Below are 20,133 nucleotides of genomic sequence, written 5' to 3'. Positions count from 1 at the left end.
TGTCCAGTTTACTCGGTCAAATGCTTTTTCAGCATCTAAAGAAGCTATTATTGTTTCTTCTGTGGTCTTCCGGAATTTATTAGATCTTCTGTCATTCTGATCAATAGTGGTGAAATGGTTGACCAGAAATGTCTATAAAACTCAGCGGGGAAGCCATCAGGTCCAGGTGCTTTGTTAGGGGGAATTAACTTTAGTGCTGAATAGAATTCTTCTTTTGTGAGTGGTTTATCAAATGCTTCTGCTTGAGTTTTTGTTAAAGTTGGTATGTCTAGTTTATCAAGGAATTCATATATGTCTTTTGAATTGGGTTCTGTGTCTGATGTGTACAGCTATTGGTAGAAGTTTTTAAAGGTTGTAATTTCATCTGGTGATATGAGAAGCTTCCCCGCTGGGTTTTGGATAGCTGGGATGGTATTTTTTTCCTTTTTTTGCTGTAGCTGATTTGCAAGATATTTTCCTGATTTGTTGCTATAGTCATAGTGCTTGTGTTTGAGTTGTTGGATTAGAAATTGTGTTTTTTAATTTATTATGTCTGACATTTCTAATTAATATTTCCTAAGTTTATTTAGATTCTCTTCTGTTGGCGTTTGTGCATAGATCGTTTATGTTTCTTTCATTTTAAGCTCTAGGTTGTGCTCTTGTGCTATCTCTGTTTTCTTTTTGTGAGATGAATATGAAATGATTTTTCCTCGAATAACTGTTTTTGCGGTTTCCCAGATAAGTGATGGTGAGTTATTTTGAGTGTTGTTAATGTCCATGAAGGATGCCCACTCTTCCTTTATAGCTGTGTCAAAGTTTGGATCTTTTAGTAGTGAGAGACTGAATTACCATCTGGTTGGTTGTTTATGGAGTTGCTTGCTGTTTAGATGTTAGGAGATTGTAGTGTGGTCACTTATTATAATCGGATGGATTGAGGTATCTGTTATGTCCTGTATGACTGATTTACTTATGAGAAAAAAATCTATACGGGAGAAAGAGTGATGGAGTGGTGAGAAATATGTGAATTATTTTGCTGTTAGGTTGTTAAGTCGCCAACTGTCGCCAAGTCCAAGCTCCTCCATGTATTGTATTATTGTTTCTGTGGATTTCCATTTTCTGCTTCCAGTTCCTGAGCGGTCTATTGTGGGGTTGAGGACTGTATTAAAGTCGCCTCCGATTACTATTTTTGAGTTTGTGAAGTTATGTAATGATGTAAAGAATCTATGGAAGAAAGAGGGTTCATCTGTGTTGGGTCCATAAATATTTGCAATAGTAAAATTAGTATTGTTAATGGACGTGTTTAAGATGATGTATCTTCCTTCTGGGTCAATGATGGTGGAGGAATTAGTTAGTGATATTTTCTTGTGGATCAGTATGGATACACCTCTTTGTCTGGAATTATAAGAAGCAGAAAATATCTGACAGAATTCAGTTGAATTTAAGCAGAGGTTGTTAGATTTTGTCAGGTGAGTTTCTTGTAGAAGGCATATATCTGGTTTTAATTTATTTACATGATTGAATACTTTAATCCTTTTAGCTTGGGAGCCAATCCCACGGATGTTCCAGTTTAGGAATTTAAGTGGAGCCATGATTTAGATTTATGGTGAGAATGTTGAGGGTTTCTTGGTGTGTGTGTGTGTGTGTGTGAGAGAGAAAGAGAGAGTGTGTGTGAGAGAGAGAGAAAGAGAGTGTGTGTGTGTAAGAGAGAGAGAGAGAGAGAGAGAGAGAGAGAGAGAATGTGTGTGTGTGTGTGTGTGTGTGTGTGTGTGTGTGTGTGTGTGTGTGTGTGTGTGTGTGTGTGTGAGTGTGGGTGTGTGTGTGTGTGTGTGTGTGTGTGTGTGTGTGTGTGTGTGTGTGTGAGAGAGAGAGAGAGAGAGGGTGTGTGAGAGAGAGAGAGTGTGTGTGTGTGTGTGTGTGTCTGTGTGTGTGTGTGTGTGTGTGTGTGTGTGTGTGTTCTGCTGACATATAAGGGAGAGGGAGGGAGTAAATAAAATAACAAAAACAATACACATATAGACCTTCATTGTAGAAGATCAGAGTTTTTGGAGAGACAATAGCGAGGTAGAAGAGGTTAAAGATGTAGTCAAAGATTCATTAGTCACTGCAGTTCAGGTGGGATGTGGGTTAGAAGAGCCATGGGGTAGTTTTGGAGTCGCAGTAGAGCTGTCCTTCTATGTAGAGTTTGTCAACAACCAAGCTGACACGTCTATTATTTAGTCTCTGTTGTTTGAGGGTAGAGGATTTTTCGCCGGTCATTTATTTCACGTGGGAATTGGTCATTTAGTCCGTAGTGTGTGTCCTTAAGTTCCCTTCTCTTGCTTTTGATGAGTATTTTGTGCTTGAAATGTTCCAGTTTTGCGATGATGGGTCGGGGTGCTTTATTGGAATGAGATCTGAGACGGTGGACACGGTGGAAGGTGATCTGGTTAACGGTGGCGGGTGGGAGTCTGAGTTGTTTTTCAGCAGGTTTTCGGGGTTGTCGTTTGGGTGTTCGGGAATGCCGGAGAAGATCAGGTTGTCGCGCATGCTTCTAGTTTGAATGTCCAGGATAGTTTCTTTCATGATTTTGTTCTCTTTTGTGACGGAGTTCATTTTTTCGGTAAGTGAGCTGACGGAAGTTTGAAGTGAGTTATTTGATTGTTCAAGTTTTTCAATGTGGTTGTGTGCATATTCCAGGCTGGCACGGAGCTCTTTTATTTCATCATGTAATGTAACCAGTAAATCCAGTTTGTTATTGATTGATTGGAGGACACTGACCTCAATGTCGGTTGTTTGGAGATCACTGGTGTCCGTGGATGAAGTTTTTTTCCGTTTGTTTGGGTTTGAGGGGTCTTGTTGTGGAGTGTCGGTAGCTGAATCCATGTTCTGTGTTTTGTTGGTAAAAAAAGAGCCCCGGTGTTTTGTTTTCTTGGTCTCAGTGACTGCGCGTCGCCATGTTGGATCTCACCTCGATGCTACGTCTCGCTATTCTCACAGCGCCATCCACCTCCTCAACGAATTTCATTATCAATTTGTTGTGTCGCACGATTATTGCGTCACTCCCTATGTCGCAGACTGGTGACGTACACGCCGAACTGTTTACATGCCGACAGCAGCACAACGTGTCGGAGCTAGAGCGTGAGAGAGCGGAGCTGGTATTTCAGATATTAAACATGGCAGAGCAGAGAGAACGGTTCAACAGAAATCTTCCAAAGTGTGGGAGCACTTAATGCATAAAAACAGGAGTTAGTTTCAAGCTTTGCACCAGCGATGTTGCGCGGCACGGGAGCACCACAGTGATGATGCAGCACCTGAAAAGTAAACATGTCAGAGTCATCGCTGACTAGGAAGAGAGCTCGACAGCAGGGTAAATCACTACAAAATCCCATGTTTGTTCAGTTTTCAAGTAAGAAAATGTAACGTTAGTGTCTCCGGTTGCTCGTCTGGTGATTGTTATCCAGCTTGACAAGCATGAAAAGTTCATTAAAGTAACGTTAGCGTTAGCTGGTTAATTTAATCCTAACTTTTTACTTTGCCAACACCAAACAAGCTTAGACTAAAGAAAACTTTATTATTTTGCCTTTTAGGCCCACGTTCAATATGTTGTCAGATATATTCTTTGATTTTTTCCCATATTATTTTCTGTTGACGTTGGAATATATTTGTGTAGGTGTGTTTTTCATTTTATTTTAGTTTTAAAAAAATGTAAAGCACTTTGTCAGCTTGCTGTAAATAAACAATTAAAAACGAATGTACTGGGGTGCTGGTGGCGCAGTGGTTAGTGCGCGCGCCCCATGTATGGAGGCTGTCGTCTCAAGCGGGCGGCCCGGGTTCAAATCTGACCTGTGGCTTCTTTCCCGCATGTCATTCCTCTCTCTCTCTCCCTGATTTCTGACTCACTTTCCTATCTCTCCATTAAAGGCAGAAAAATAAATCTTTAAAAAAACCAATGTACTTACTACAACGATTTAATAATTTGATGATTAAGCTTCCAGCGTCAATTTTCTGTAATACGGTGAGAGTTAATACACTGCACTGTATGCAAGTGCATTTAGACACTTAATTAAATTTGTGTAAATAAGAAGTTTTTAGGGTACCTGTATGAGTGTAAATAAATATATATTATAAAAACGTGTGTTGTCTGTAAGTGCTCTTTGGGTTACTTTCTTGCCTTTACATAACAATAATTCATAACTAAAACAACAAGGCATATTGATTTGATGTAAATTGTGCTGTTTTACATACTAATACTATCTTTGTCATTGCAGAAAACATCATGTACACCACAGATAGCATCCTCAACATGCTCGTCGCTGACATTAGGCCTCTGACGACAGTTGAAAATGAAGATGTAACTTCACTACCATGATCTCCACCTTGAACCCTGGCTACACTCTTCCCTCAAGGACCCATTTCACGAAGCTCATGGAGACGTCCGAGCAGTAACCTGTTGTTTTTGCACTTTTTTTTGCACTGTCAATGAACTAATGTTCTGTTTTTGAATAAACGTGTGGAAATTCAAAATGTTTTTTTTTTTTATCCGATTCATCAATTAATCGGAAAAATAATTAACCGATTAATCAATTATTAAAATAATCGTTAGTTGCAGCCCTAAAAGAGTCCTATATTAAAGTTAAAGAGTGACGAGCGGAGTGAGTCGGGCAGCGCGACTCGCAAGCTAGGAGTCTGTGCCTCATAACTTTCCCTGCAGGCTGAGAACTCAACTACCGTACTGTAGCTAATAGGAGTGCAAACACCAGAAAGTGAAAACAGACGGAACTAAAAGAGCGACACAGCTGCACAGAAACTGCACGTTGTAGACATCACTGAACACAATTTAAATCGAAAAAAAAATACGTCTTTTTTACGTCTGATGGTTGAAATTGGAATGATTGTTTTTCTTTGTTTAATTATTCATAATTTATCTAAAAATCAGCTGTTCAGGTGGTAAAGAGTGAAATATACAACAAGTTATTTTTTTATATATATTTAGGTTTAAAATGTAAGGCTTTAAATTGCTACCACTCTATGGATAAAACCACAGAAGAAGAAAATGGACTTCAGCATTAAGATCCTCAGTGTGGATCATTTGATTATCAGCCTGAAGTCTACAGTTTAGTTTCACTTCATATGAATCTGAACAGAGAAATGAAACCTGTTGTCTTACCTCAGAGTCTCCAGTCTACAGTTTGGACTCTTCAGTCCAGAACACAGCAGCTTCACTCCTGAATCCTGCAGATTGTTGTCACTCAGGTCCAGCTCTCTCAGATGGGAGGGGTTGGACTTCAGAGCTGAGGCCACGACTTCACAGTGAGTCTCTGACAGTCCACAGTCTGAAAACCTGTCATGACATTAACATTCTGACATTCTGTTGTGTCAACAAACAACATAAATTGAGTCCCCAGTCTGCTGACACGACTTCCTTTAACAAAATAAAGGTGAGCACAATACTTTAAATTTTCCGCAGAACATAATACCTTACTAACACAATTAAATGTGGAACAAATGTGTGTAAAACAAAAACAAAATGTATTATTTTGTCCGGTTTACTTTTTTCTCCACCCGGCCACCTTCTGTCTGTAACGTGATGTAAGGTATTACTGTTGGTAACTTCAGTAATCATGTCACTTTTACTAAACAGTTATCTGGTTAATGGTGTTACTTTAAGTTCTTCTACTGTCAGTGTTGCTCCCCCGACCTGGCCTAGTGGTGCCAGAGAAGAAGTTTCTGGATGTAAATACAAAGAAGCAACACAGTTTAGCTGTGTTCAGCTCGGCTGCAGGATTTATTTATTTATTCAATATATACAATTTTAACCTGAGTAGCTGTGGTTTTTACTTACTCAAATTAGCATACTCAGCCTCAAATATCACACATTCACACACAGCTGTCTCTATTTCAAGTCAACAACAAACATATACACAAATAAGAACATGACATATTTACATTAGCTCTGATTTCTGAATCATTAGCAAAACAAACCCCTTTAATGTGTCTCAGCATTTCCACGTGCTCCGTAATCTTATTACTTACTAGCAACAGGTGCGCTAGCCTAGCATGCTTAACATCTACTTTTCACTTATACCTAACTGTAAAAATACTCAACTACAACCGTTATACTTTACTTACTAAATTCCCAACACTCTTAACCATTATACTGGTGTCCATGCTTGTGGTTTCAATAAACCCACCTGTATGTAAATACAAAGAAGCAACAAAGTTTAGAACTTGCCTCTTTGGGGTATTATGCTCCTCACAAGCGCTATGCGCCCTCTAGTGACCTGATTGAGGATTGCAATAACATCGTAACAAGTTCAGTGCACTGGAATTCGGCTCTAAATAGCTATTTTAGACACATAAACATAAAAAGATATACTGGGGTCTCTTTTTAACTCAATACATTTGTTCTGACTGTCCCAATAACTTTTAACAGTTTTCAAATCTTGTAATCCATTTTTAAGTTTTTGATAACCTTTGTTTTTAGCTTTAGACGAAACACATTTTAATGAATTATATACACTTTTTTTTAACCCTTTACATCAGCATAAAGTGAGGACAGAAAAACTAATCAAATGTCCCTTTCCACGCACGCTAACACAACTCGTCAGACTTTAATCTTGTGACGTTGGCTCGAGTCCATGAAGGAGGAAAACAAAAATGTCCGAGCGGTTTAAATCAAGACAAAGAAAAATATTCTTGATTTACTTAATAGACCGTGTGCAGGAGTTAACCTTTAAATCAGCATTCAACATTATCCCAGTCTTTGGTTAATGGTGTTATAATTAGGGCTGCCGTGGTGACACCCCCCCCCCCTTTTTATTTGTTTGTGAATCAGGGGTCAGAAACTTGCCCTACAGCAGTGACATATGGCCCACAATGTTATTTAGATTGTGACTTTTACTTATTAGATAATTTTCTTAACATAACGCTGTGATAATAAGTGGAACAGAGCAGCGCTGCAGACAGACAGCGCCTGGTGCTGAAGTGAAGCACTGTCACAGCAGCAACAGGTATGACCAGAATCACCTCCTCTTAAGACTTCTGACTACGAAAAAACACCATGACAGTTCATTCTATACAAATCTGTACAAATCTGTACAGTAAGATTGACTACAGACCATATACAAGAGAAAGAGAGAGAGAGAGGGAGAGAGAGGGAGAGGGGGGAGAGAGAAATAAGAGAGAGAGAGAGAGAGGGAAAGAGGGAGATAGAGAGAGAGAAAGGGCGAGAGAGCATGTGAGATGCTGCACAGACTTTACTGAGTTCTGGTCAAGTTGAGTCCATTTTCTTCTTTAGTAAGTACTCAGCCTGTCGTTATGTTCCCTGTAGCCAAATCGTACTGTACAGGTTTGAAAACCAACTGTCATGATTATAACTGTTGCTGTATGACGGTGCTGTATTTCAGCTGTGTGTGTGTGTGTGTGTGTGTGTGTAGTGTCAGCATGCACTGCGTTGTTGTTAAGAAAACAATAAAATAAGTTTTAATAAATTACAGACTTCAAACTTTCCTTTTTGATAAATCTTATAGTTAGGGCTGCTGCTGGTGTAGACCAGATCCTAGTTATACTGCTATAGACTTAGACTACCAGGGGAACTGGTACCTTCATCTCTCTCTCTCTCTCTCTCTCTTATCTCTCTCTTATATCTCCCTCTCTCTCTCTCTCTCTTTCTCTTCCTCTCTCTTTCCCTCTCTCTCTTCCTCTCTCTCTCTTTCCCTCTCTCTCTCTCTCTCCCTCTTTCCCTCTCTCTCTCTCTGTCTCTCTCTCTCTCTCTTTCCCCTCTCTCCCTCCCTCTCTCTGTGAGATCATATTACTGCATGTCACTATCTGTAAATCTCAGTTACTAACAACATCATTTCCTGGGAACTCTTGAGCTCTCTGATCTCCCCCCCCCCCCCCCCACACCCCTGTTCCCTATCCCTCTTCCTGCATCTTATCCCATCTGCCCCTTTCCTATTTTCAAGCCAGGTCCAATCTTGGGGGGGGGTAAACTCCCCCACTCACTCTTTTCGCGCCGTTATCAGCCGCAACATGATACAATGTTTGCCCCACACACACAAATACACACACACACTTGAGTCCCCACAGTTCGCCGAGTCGGGTGACGAGGCTTTTATAGGTTTGGTGACGTGGGGCTGTACTCCTACGTCATACTGTACGGCAGAATTTTTTAGAATTTTTCAAACAGAAGGGTAGACACTATGCACATTTCTAACACAATATTTCAAATTTCAATACTTTGTACTCAAATGTCGAGATTGGGACTTGGATTGATCCATAACACTACTTAATACTCAGATACAGAGGTTTATAGTTGAAAAAAGTGGTTTTAGGGTTTAGTTACTCTTGAAATAAGTAAAGTCTTTTTACCTGCTCTTTTGTAACATTAAATAAGAGTAAAGTCTTTGACCTGCTTTTTGTAAAGCGTCTTGAAATGACACTTGTTATGAACTGGCGCTATACAAATAAAGATTGATTGATTGATACGAGGCATATTTGCGAGGTGAGAGCTAAAATGAGATGTTTCCTCATTTCACATAGATTTCTTTTGCTAGATTTGACAAATTGCATCATTTAAATCAGCTGGTTCTCCTTTTTCATTTGATTGAAAGCTGAAATGTTAACAAAGGGGCAAAGTTACATTGGGTTTAGGTATCAGTGCAGTTTCCTGTGAGTCCATCTGAACATTATGTGGGGTGAAGTGACTCAACGTGCGGTCACCACTGAGATCTTCTTTTTAACGCGGTTATTCATTTTTGTGGTTACCACGACAGCCCTAGTTGTAATGATAATAATATTTATTGTAACAATAATCACTATTGTTATTACTGACACTAATAGGATGATAAAAGAAAAATAGTAAATGTAGGGATTATAATGAAACAAATGACCTGTGACCTTGAAGTTGGTAAACACTAGATCTAAAAAAAGACATATTTCACTCACAGCATTTAAAGCAGCTCAAGAAAACTTATAACAAAATACAAGTGACTGAAGAGTTTGTTAATATTTCAGATAAACACTGTTTTCAAAAACCTAGATATTGTATAGTATATATTTGAAGAACTAAACAGCTTATTTTTACTCATATTTAATCACATCTGGACTTACTTTGCCTTCCTGCAGTTCCTCACAGCTGGAATCAGTCTCTGTAGTCCCTGGTTTGATGTCTTGTACTTCTTCAGGTCCAACTCATCCAGAACCTCCTCTGACATCTGCAGCATGTAGGCCAGAGCAGAGCAGTGGATCACAGAGAGTTCCTCTGATCTGTTCTCTGACTTCAGGAACTCTTGGATCTCCTGATGGACTGAGAGGTCGTTCATCTCCGTCAGACAGTGGAAGATGTTGATGCTTCTGTCAGGAGAGATATCATAACTGTTCATCTCCTTCAGGTTGTTGATGACTCTCTGGATCATTTCTGGACTGTTGTCTCTCCGACCCAGCAGGCCTCCTAAGAGTCTCTGGTTGGACTCCAGAGAGAGGCCATGAAGGAAGCGAACAAACAGGTCCAGGTGACCATTTTTACTTTTCAGGGATTTCTCCATGGCACTCCTCAGGAAGACTTCCAGGGATAAGTCATCACTTTCAGGAGTTTGAAAAATGACTTTGATGTCTTTAAGGAAAGCCTTCACTACACCTGTGTTCCTGTTTGTCAAACAGTGGAACATGTAGACTGCAGCCAGGAACTCCTGAACGCTCAGATGAACAAAGCAGTAGACTGTTTTCTGGAGGATCACACACTCTGTTTTGAAGATCTCTGTACAAACTCCTGAGTACACCGAGGCCTCTGTGACATCAAGACCACAACGCTCCAGGTCTTCTTTATAGAACATGATGTTTCCATCCTCCAGATGTTCAAACGCCAGCCTCCCCAGCTTCAGAAGAACTTCCCCGTCAGCCTCCATCAGCTCATGTGGACTTGTCTCACGTCCCTCATCATACTTGTGCTTCTTCCTCTTTGTCTGAACCAGCAGGAAGTGTGAGTACATGTCAGTCAGGGTCTTGGGCAGCTCTCCTCTCTGCTCTCTGCTCATCATGTGCTCCAGAACTGTGGCAGTGATCCAGCAGAAGACCGGGATCAGACACATGATGTGGAGGCTCCTGGATGTCTTGATGTGTGAGATGATTCTGCTGGACAGATCTTCATCATCACTGAACCTCTTCCTGAAGTACTCCTCCTTCTGGGCGTCAGTAAAGCCTCGTACTTCTGTTACCCTGTCAACACATGAAGGAGGGATCTGATTGGCTGCTGCAGGTCGAGAAGTTATCCAGATGAGAGCTGAGGGGAGCAGATTCCCCTTGATGAGGTTTGTCAACAGTGTGTTTAACGGTGATTTCTTTGTGATATCAGAAACAACCTCACTGTTTGTGAAGTCCAACGACGGTCTGCTTTCATCCAGGCCGTCAAAGATGAACAACAGTTTACAGACAGCGAGCGTCTCTGCTGTGAACTTCTGTAATGTTGGATGGAAAACACGGAGCAGCTCAAGAAGACTGTACTCCTTATCTCTGATCAAGTTCAGCTCCCTGAATGAAAGCAGGATCACCAGACTGAGGTCTTGGTTCTCTGAGCCCTCTGCCCAGTCCAGAGTGAACTTCTGCACTGAGAAGGTTTTTCCAACACCAGCGACGCCGTTTGTCAGAACCAGTCTGATGGGTTTCTGTTGGTCGGGTTGAGCTTCTGTCTTTTGGTTCTGTTGGTCGGGTTGAGCTTCTGTCTTTTGGTTCTGTTGGTCGGGTTGAGCTTCTGTCTCTTGGTTCTGTTGGTCGGGTTGAGCTTCTGTCTTTTGTTTCTGTTGGTCGGGTTGAGCTTCTGTCTTTTGGTTCTGTTCGTCGGGTTGAGCTTCTGTCTTTTGTTTCTGTTGGTTGGGTTGAGCTTCTGTCTTTTGGTTCTGTTGGTCGGGTTGAGCTTCTGTCTTTTGGTTCTGTTGGTCGGGTTGAGCTTCTGTCTTTTGTTTCTGTTGGTCGGGTTGAGCTTCTGTCTTTTGGTTCTGTTCGTCGGGTTGAGCTTCTGTCTTTTGTTTCTGTTGGTCGGGTTGAGCTTCTGTCTTTTGGTTCTGTTGGTCGGGTTGAGCTTCTGTCTTTTGGTTCTGTTGGTCGGGTAAGGCTTTAAAGATGTCCTGACACTTGATTGGAGTCTCATGGAGGGTCTTCTTTTTAGAGTCTGTCTCAAGCTGTCTCACCTCATGTTGGGTGTTCACCTCTTCACTCTGTCCCTCTGTGATGTAGAGCTCAGTGTAGATCCTTTTGAGGAGGGTTCTACTTCCTGTTTCATCACTTCCTTCAGTCACATGTTCACATCTCTTCCTCAGACTGATCTTAAGTTCATCTGTAACCTCCTGCAGACCTCTATCTGCTGAAAGAGAAGAAACATATCCTGAGACTGGATTTATAAAATTATCAAATAAACAATTTTTATTATTACACATTAAGCAAACTGCATGACACAAAAACATCCGTGTAATAAATGTGTGCTGCTACAAGAGAAATAAAATATACTGAATATAAACTGACAGCAAGAATCAGATAAAATGTAAATGTTTCATTGAACTATATATCAATGAAAATACTAACTGCTTTGTCTTGTTTTTAGACACAATGACTTCAGTCTTACTTATTACAGTGCTGGACTTACTGGATATCTGCAGTCCTCCTCTTATTTTAGATCTTTCTCCACACTGGGGACAGGAGGACTCTCCTGATGAAGTAGACTGGTCCCAGTATGAGGTGAGACACTGTCTACAGAACCAGTGTCCACATCTGGTAGAAACTGGATCTCTCAGGAGGCCCTGACACAAAGCACAGCTGGACAGCTGCTCCTCCACAGAAACAGACCCCTTTGTTATTCTGTGGAGATAAGGGAAATCATAAAGCTGTGAAAACTGAGACTGACATTTAGAAACCAGTGGTGGACTAAATCAAATAAAGACACAAAAAGCAGTGTTTTAAAAAGGTGTGCCATGTCCTCCTCAGTGAGCATGTGCAGAAGTCTGTCTGTGTAACCATAGAGTCTACCATCTGAGTCCAATAACTGACCTACAAGTGTGATGTTATTTTCAACCAGTTTTCAAAAAACAGGGATTCATTTTTGTAGAGAATGTCCTTATTGTTCCAGATGTAATATCTGTGTGGAGAGAAGTTATGTTTCAAGATGAGAGACCAAGTCAAGAGTATCTGTTTATGGAAGTTGGATAGTTTGATTGGGATTTTACTGATATTATAGTTGCACAGTAATAAAATTCCAGGCCACCAACTTTAGAAAAAACATAATTAGGAATCATATTCCATAGAGATGTTGGGTTATTTAAAAATGTCTCAGCCTGTTCACTTTGAATGTTAAGAGCTGTGAAGTCTAAAAAGTTCAAGCCCCCACATTGACTCGTTTTTATTGTCACGTTCTTTTTAACATAATGTATTTTGTTTTTCCACAGAAAGTTAAACAACATATAATCAAATCTGTTGGTTACATTTTAGTCAACATCCAAAGATAGAGCCGGATTAGTGAGTCTGGAAATGCCCTCAGCTTTTGAGAGCAAGGTCCTTCGTCTCAGAGATAAATCTCTTTGTAAACAAGAGTTTTATCAACGATGGGATTCAAATTTAAAGTGCACCTTATATTTTGCTCCATGGTGATAACTACTCCCAGGTATGTGACCTGGTGATTCACTGGATTATTACAAATATGAGGAACATTACAATCTTTAACAGCCATAAGTTCAAATGTTTAATATTTAGGTTGAGACCTGAGACCTTTGCAAAGTTATTAATCAGCTTTATAGAGAGCTACACACTGAGCATGTGCAGGAGCTGTGTCATGACCTGCACACTGAGCATGTGCAGGAGCTGTGTCATGACCTGCACACTGAGCATGTGCAGGAGTTAAAAAAAATAAATAAAGGACTCTTTCAATCAAAAGAGCGTTCAACAAGGTTTATTTATGGAACAATATCCTACAGTTTTCTGTAAATTCATTATTATGACCTCTTGAGGGAAACATTTTGAAAAAGTAGCGCAGCCAGACTGGTCTGTGTCGCTGTCTTTCCCAGAACAGCGTGCACTCAGCTCTTAATACACTGAGGGCCTGATTTACTAAGGTCCTAAACTAAAGGAAGGAACTAAACTGTGTGTTCACTCCAAAAAAATTGCACGTTTGGTGAGTGTGTGATTTTCGGGTGATCGACTCAGAAAGTTTGCGTGAATGACACCAGGTGCAAACCTTGTGGAGGCGGTACTATTTAAGTTAGGCTTTTGTGTGTTCTACTGGTTTAGGTCATGGAGAGTTTGGACGGAAAGCAGGACGACTGCAAGCACAAAATAGGTATCAGTGGAAGAGGCAAATGAAGGTACAGTATTTTTGAGTTATAGCAGATAAAACTGAATATTACAAAAAGAAAATTTGACTTATAAGAAAACCTGGGCATTAAACAGGGCCTCTCTTTTCTTCATCTTTTGAAGATGAATTGTCATACATTGTGCAGGAGGTGTGAGCTGTGTCCTCTGTGGCGCTCAGGCGCGACACTCTGCACATTGTTGAGCACCAGACAGCTGGCCAGCGCTGTGTCTGATCGGACATAAAGGCTCTGGAAAGAGGTATCGAAGACGGGGGTACAAGCAGTGGTGAGGTCCCCCCATCCAAGCGTAGCAGCAGCGGGCTGTAGAGGGAGGAGACGAGCGCACTATGGAGAGGAGCGCACGAGCTGGGGGAGAGACGCACAGCCCGAGAAAAAAGAAATCCCAAGTTTAAAATAAAATGTTGGTGAGAAGAGGGAAACAGGAAGAAATAAATGTCAATGTTGAAATTCTTTGGAATGCAGAGGCTGTGGATGTTCAGTTTTGTTTAAATAGGCAACAATATAGTTTAATCATGGTGTTTCCTGCTGTCATTCCAAACATATTAACATGTGTGGAGAATAACGTGATCTGTATGCCTTCTTTGATTGAGCCTATGTCTCCTCCTAACTTCAATAACAGCAGCCTGTTGTGTGTAACACTGGTCTCCTGGGTTAGCACGTTCTTTTCAAAGGTGTTAAATTCAGACACCGTCACAATCACCTCAGTTTTTGTCAGGTTTGGTAAATCACAATGCGTGTACTAACTTAACTTATTTGCATTTTCTCCTTTCTAGGGCAGAAACGCCCCATATTGAATATTCATTAAGTCAAACGTACTAAATGGACAATGCGTGTTTTGCTCATATGAAAGATTCAATCCTCACAGCGCGCCGTTAGTAGATCAGTTAACACATTTTTTGCTGGTGGTATCAAGTTTGCACACGTTTTAAGACACACAAACCTTTAGTAAATCAGGCCCAATGAATGAGGATGGTTTTTTAATCGTCTGGTCGCACACAGTGATGGTGACTTCTGCACCCGCGGTAATGATGGCTCATGTGTCAACACTTTATACTGGTATATTAGTTGCACCTTTGTATAAGACAGAGCCAACTTTTAAGATGAAAAAAAAAACAGGTATTAAAAGTGCATCTTACACAAGGGGTAACCTCCGGTCTCGAAAAATGAAGCCGATGCGGAAGTACAAAAAACTGCAGTTCCTCGAGGTTCCTCTTGAGGCTGGCTGCAGAAGCGCCGGAAGTGCCATAAGCCCACAGCCAAAAAAGCCCGTTTTTACCACAGGAATCAACATGTTTACAGCCTGGTTCAAAAAACGAGATATATCTGATAAGTTGACGGCCCCTTCTCCTCACACTGTGGGGGGGGTGAATTTTTTTATAACTCATCGGATTTTATTCTATTAAGGAAAACGACTATGCCCATAGTTGTGTCAGATTTGATTGACAGCTCTGCGCGCTGCATCTGTCTGTCAGGTCAGCAGGTCAGGAGGTCAGGAGGTCAGCAGGTCAGGAGGTCAGCAGGTCAGCAGGTCAGGAGGTCAGCAGGTCAGGAGGTCAGGAGGTCAGCAGGTCAGGAGGCTAACAGCTTGATCCGTCTGATTTCTCCTCTTTTTTACTTCGTTTGGAGAGTTTGTTTAACACATATCTGACAACATACATGGCTTGCTGTGCGGTTAACAGACCATCCAACAAGTTGATGCTTCAGTTGTTTTCGGTAAGTGATATAGTAGTGTTATATTTACTGCTTACTCATGTGTTTATATTTACGGACCTAGCTTGTTTAGCGTTAGCTTGTAAACCAGTCGGCTAACTGTGTAGCTCATTATTTACATTATTTACATTATTTACATTATTTACATTATTTACGGTCAATGGTTTAGAAATGTTTGTTGTTAAGATGTTGAAAATAATGAGTTTGTGTGATGTTAGAAGCTAAAAGTTCAGCTCGGTGGTTAACCACAGACTGTAAATATGGTTATCTGACGTTATGATGAATGTTATACTCCACCTAAATGTGGACATTAAAAAACAAACTTTGTGTAGTAATTATCCGTCAGTAACATAAACTGAACTGAACCTAATGTGCTGTGTAGGTTATAGAGGATGACATTAAAGTTACATGGTTGATGTAGTGTCTTAAGATTTGAGCAAACTGTTAACAAATTAAAAAAACGTCACTTTGTAAGAGCATCTGTAACCATTAAGAACTATATTAATAACCATATTAAGTTTCACTGAACTCATACACAGAATATAGCAGTAGAAATATAAAATATAAATAACATATGGAATGAAAATAAGATTTGAAGCACATAGATATAAAGTATAAGAAATAGTTTGAAGAATACAGCCATGTACTGAGCTCATGTTAATAATAAATGAGTTACTGTATGTTCTGTACTAAAGCACAGAGAGTTGGGACCTGTTACTGATTTAAATAATTCAGGTTATATTTGTTTCATGTTAAGATGAAGTACTATCCACAATAAACTGCTTAATTTTTCCTCACACAAAATCTGAGACAGTTTGATGTGGAATATCATTGTGTGAGTGAGAGAGCTGAAAACAGCATGATTACAATAATGTTTATCTTCTTAACTTTGAATAGATGTTGATTACCTGAATACTGGACCTTTGTTGTCTGGGTAGTACACTGTTGGATTTATAAATGTACTCGTACACACAGATGAATACAGAAAAATAGATGAGAACAAAAAAATGATTTAATGAATAACTGATATTTTCTCTCTTTCTTTGCCATCCTGAAGACCCCTCACTAAAAGTCCATGTTCTCCAGGATCCATGTCACATGCTCGAGCTTCTTCTGAATGACTTTTCAACAGTCGACGTTCTGCTGAGAGAAGATGGCCAGCAGATAAGATAGCAGTACATGAAGGAGCTCCACAGGCTTCAGGAGGAGGAGGAGGGTTTGCACCTTGGAAGACTGTATTCATGCTGTTCAAATAAAACTAGATCTCCTCCAAACAACTTGCAATCAAACTATTTTCTTCCCATTTTAAAACCCTTTGTCCAGTTTAGATGGGAGAAGTTGATATTATGTGATATTGATCTGGGAAGACTACATTTCTAAATCATTTGTTTTTATTCACAATGACTCTGTTCCATCCCATTTTAAGAAATGAACTACATTAGTATTTGGTAAAAGAAAATGCCGAAAGAATAAAAAGTTGTGTAAAAGTAGACTTCCTTCCCTAAGCTATTGAGTTGAGCATTAATGCACATTTTAGTCTTGTCATTTCAAATCTGAAATGTATACTCATAAGTAGACATAAAGGAGTGCATTTATATAGAAATATTTATTTAATCTGAAAAACAACATTAAAAAAAGTCTGTTTTTACAGCAGAGATGAACATGTTTACAGCTTGGTACAAAACAAACAAATAGGTGTGATTAGCTCATGTCTGGATGGACACACACTGTACGGGGGGGGTGAATGTTTTGATGACTCATCAGTTTTGATTTGATGAAGGATAAGAGTTATTCACAATAAGGCGTGTTGCTGACCAGCTTGACAGGTGGGCGCGGTGTAACGCTTTGTCAGGAGGTTTAAAACCCGCCTCAGCTCTCAGCCTGTGGGTGACATCACTCAGGCCATCCGGGGGAGACCTCCCTCACAGCGAGCTGTTGAAGAGAAGCAACTGAAGTCCACCCCAGAAGAACCAACAAATGCAGATGTTGTTGAGGCTCAGGTTTCTTCCTCTGTCTCTGCAGCTCTCTGGGCACCTCGATGGACCAGTCACCAATAATCCACACTGTGTCTATAGGAGAAATACAAAGGTGTTCAATTAATGCCTCAGACAAGACAAAATGTACAGTTAACTACATGTGACAGCTCAGGCTGTTTTTTTGTTATGAGCCACATCTGCAGGAATAATATTGAACAAGGTAGCTGCAACTCATCATAATAGGTGCCTGTCTTAAACATTATTTTTTCTCATACTAAAGTTTTTGGTGTGAAGCTGACACTGTCCACAGACTCCATGACTTCACAGGTTCAATAGAAAACAAATGTCTTATAATAAATACTAAATCATTATTTTTTAGTTGTCATGTTCACCTCATTGCTGTTGACATCAGTAAATATAAAACACAGACATTCCTCTTTTTGTCAGAACAGTAACATGAACTGTATGATTTGTAATATTGATTTCTTCTGGATGTCTCATATTTATTTACAGTTTATGGATAAAACTTTGTTAATGTATTTCTCTGCTAACACTGACAAAGTCTAACTGCTCTGACAAATAACTAATAACCATAGTTGTATATTTAAAAAAGTGTAGTTTTAAGACTTTAATTAAATATTTGGGTTGAATATAATTAGTTTTAACTGTGTTGCAGAAAAGTTAAATGTTAACTTACTGTTTATAGAGTTTTCTCAGGACGAGCAGGAATAGTTGATGATAGCAGCCTAGCTGTTAGCGATGCTGTGAAGTGGACTGCTAACGTCGAGCTGAATGGGCGGAGTTAAGTCCCGCCGGTCCCGCCTTACTGCTGTCGTTAGGTTGATCCGAAGTTAGGTTGAGACTGCAAATCCAATATGGATGCGGCCGTCGATTGGACTCATTTTCTGCCTATGTAACAGACGGGTCAGGGTTCGTCCAGTAATATTTACAGTCTATGATCTTACACCAGATGTTACGGTACTTCAGTAAAAAAAAAAAAGATCTCATTGTGTAGTCATGTTAAAAAAATAAAAAAAGACAAACAAAGAGTGGACACAACAGAAAAAATGATTGAAAGAAAACGATCACAGCAGATCTCACTAAACTTCAGGATCAGTTTAAAAGACTTCTTCCTGCAGAATCACAGAGAAGACGACTAGATACACAACCAAAGAGTCAATACTGAAATCATATTATCTTATCTATAAACATATAATACATATATATAATCCTTAGTATGTTGTTATGAGTTCAGTGACTTTCTCTGGATGATCACTGTGTGCAGGTTGATGATTAAAAACAAGAAAATCAACACATTATGGTGTTCAGGACTCTTTTTTTAGATTGACAGTTTGGTGATTAAAAAAAGTTCTCTTACTGTGGATCTGAGGGTCCTGGTTCATTACTGAAGTCTGGAGGATAATCTTTAGACCGGTCACTCTTCATAGAGAGACAGATGGACAGAGGAGACTCTGCTCTGTTCTCCTCTTTGTCTCCTCGATCACTCATCTTCTGATCTGAGGGTCCTGGTTCATTACTGAAGTCTAGAGGATAATCTTTAGACCGGTCACTCTTCATAGAGAGACAGCTGGACAGAGGAGACTCTGCTCTGTTCTCCTCTTTGCCCCCTCCATTACCCATCTTCTGATCTCCAGATTGATCAGAGGACAATAAAAGACGTTCATGCAGGTAAAACAACCTGAGGACAAAATAACAAACAGGTGAGACACAAGCAGGAAAAATGTGAAAGACAGAAATGGTCAAGTGTCCACATCTCATTACCTGATGTGATCCTTCATTTGATTTTCTCTTCCTTCCTGTCTGCCTAAGTACCTGATGCAGCACCTCAGTGCACTTTGTTTTGATCCTAACATGATTTGTCCGTCTGATCTGCCCTGAATAATGCCAATAACAAGACATTGAGTCTTAAACTTTAAACATTAAACTAACATGTTAGTATTTAACAGCAACCATGACCTTTAGGACATTTGTACAACTAGAAGTGTATAAAACAGGGTTGGAAATCAGCACTCGTCACATACGGGTGTCTTTTTGCAGTGGCGGGTGAATTTGCTCAACCTACCGACCACAGTGGCAGAGGGAGGGTCACAATGGTGCTCTATATGCTGGAATGGCTTTGCTTGGTGTAACATGATTAACAGAGCACAGACTAGCATCTCTTTAACAGCGGGTCAACCAGCTTCAGGTGTGTTTAAACTGACGCCTCGCTGTCTCAAGTCCAACATGATAAAAAGAAGCGCGCTGTGGCGTTGATTTGGGCTCAAAGGAGCAGCTGTAAATACTATAACTTCAGACATTTGTCTTGGGCTCAAAGTGCTGCACACATTCAGCGGCCTCACAGTAGAATCCATAAAAACAATAGAAAAACACATCGACATGTCAACAGAAAAGTACAGACCCATGTATAAAACACAACATATATTGCACATTACCCATATAGAGAAAAAGATATCAAAATATAAAAGCATGTAAGAACATCATGACGCCATGATGTTTCTGCTGTAAATGTCCAATGATGAAATGGTGAAACAGACAGTGGCTTATCTTAGAATTTATTGGGCCGAGGTCAGACAACAGCAACAGAACACAAATGGCTGACAAACTTTTCATGTTAACGGTCCTGTTATATTCTGTTAGCTGGTACAGCCTACAAATTCTTTTACCATTTGGGAACACTTCTAAAAGGCTAGAGAGGTGACATTACCTTCACTTGAAACTGTCAGATATCTACATTCAAGTCATTTAAGCTCACAACATACACTCGGCTCCTCTCCAAAAATAGATCTGCTGCTATGAGAGTCTTACACAAACTGTTACATCCACACAGACCTAAACCAATGACCCTTAGATGGTCGACAGATTTAAAATGATATATCCACTAAATGATTCAAGTGAATGATTATGTGAAAATAAATACTAACAGGCACAACCCGTACAGCAGGCTTAGATTTAAAGTGAACAGAGATTACAGTACCACGCTGACATCCAGCTGAAATACAAAACTAATGTAGTTCAGCTTCCTGGGCGCTAAAACGCCCTCGGTGTCAGCTGTTTTTAGTCACTGCACTCAAACGCTATCAGTCGAAAGACGTTCAACTTTGAGAACAGCGCCACGC

The 20,133-nt window shown here is 40.1% G+C and overlaps 1 protein-coding gene and 1 long non-coding RNA gene across 3 annotated transcripts in view; both read right to left on the bottom strand.

Moving 5' to 3' along the window:
• Positions 1-20,133, bottom strand: part of LOC136179607 (NLR family CARD domain-containing protein 3-like) — a 32,589-nt gene that overhangs the window by 7,782 nt on the left and 4,674 nt on the right. For both annotated transcript variants that reach the window (XM_065956440.1, XM_065956441.1), the window contains exons 2-5: positions 18,375-18,695; positions 11,594-11,805; positions 9,070-11,314; positions 5,126-5,299 (exon numbers count right to left, since the gene is read on the bottom strand). In XM_065956440.1, the coding sequence (XP_065812512.1) occupies positions 5,126-5,299; positions 9,070-11,314; positions 11,594-11,805; positions 18,375-18,637 (2,894 nt within the window). In that variant the 5' untranslated portion in view covers positions 18,638-18,695. The remainder of the gene's footprint in view (positions 1-5,125; positions 5,300-9,069; positions 11,315-11,593; positions 11,806-18,374; positions 18,696-20,133) is intronic.
• LOC136179630 (uncharacterized) lies at positions 16,608-18,344 on the bottom strand. Its single transcript, XR_010666603.1, has 2 exons — positions 17,694-18,344; positions 16,608-17,089 (listed from the first exon to the last, which is right to left on the bottom strand). It is a non-coding gene; the product is annotated as an uncharacterized lncRNA (long non-coding RNA).

Source organism: Labrus bergylta, chromosome 7 (genome assembly GCF_963930695.1).
Source record: "Labrus bergylta chromosome 7, fLabBer1.1, whole genome shotgun sequence".
Classification (NCBI taxonomy): domain Eukaryota; kingdom Metazoa; phylum Chordata; class Actinopteri; order Labriformes; family Labridae; genus Labrus; species Labrus bergylta.
The sequence above is the reverse complement of the archived record's forward strand: the minus strand, read 5'-3'. Positions and strand labels throughout refer to the sequence as shown.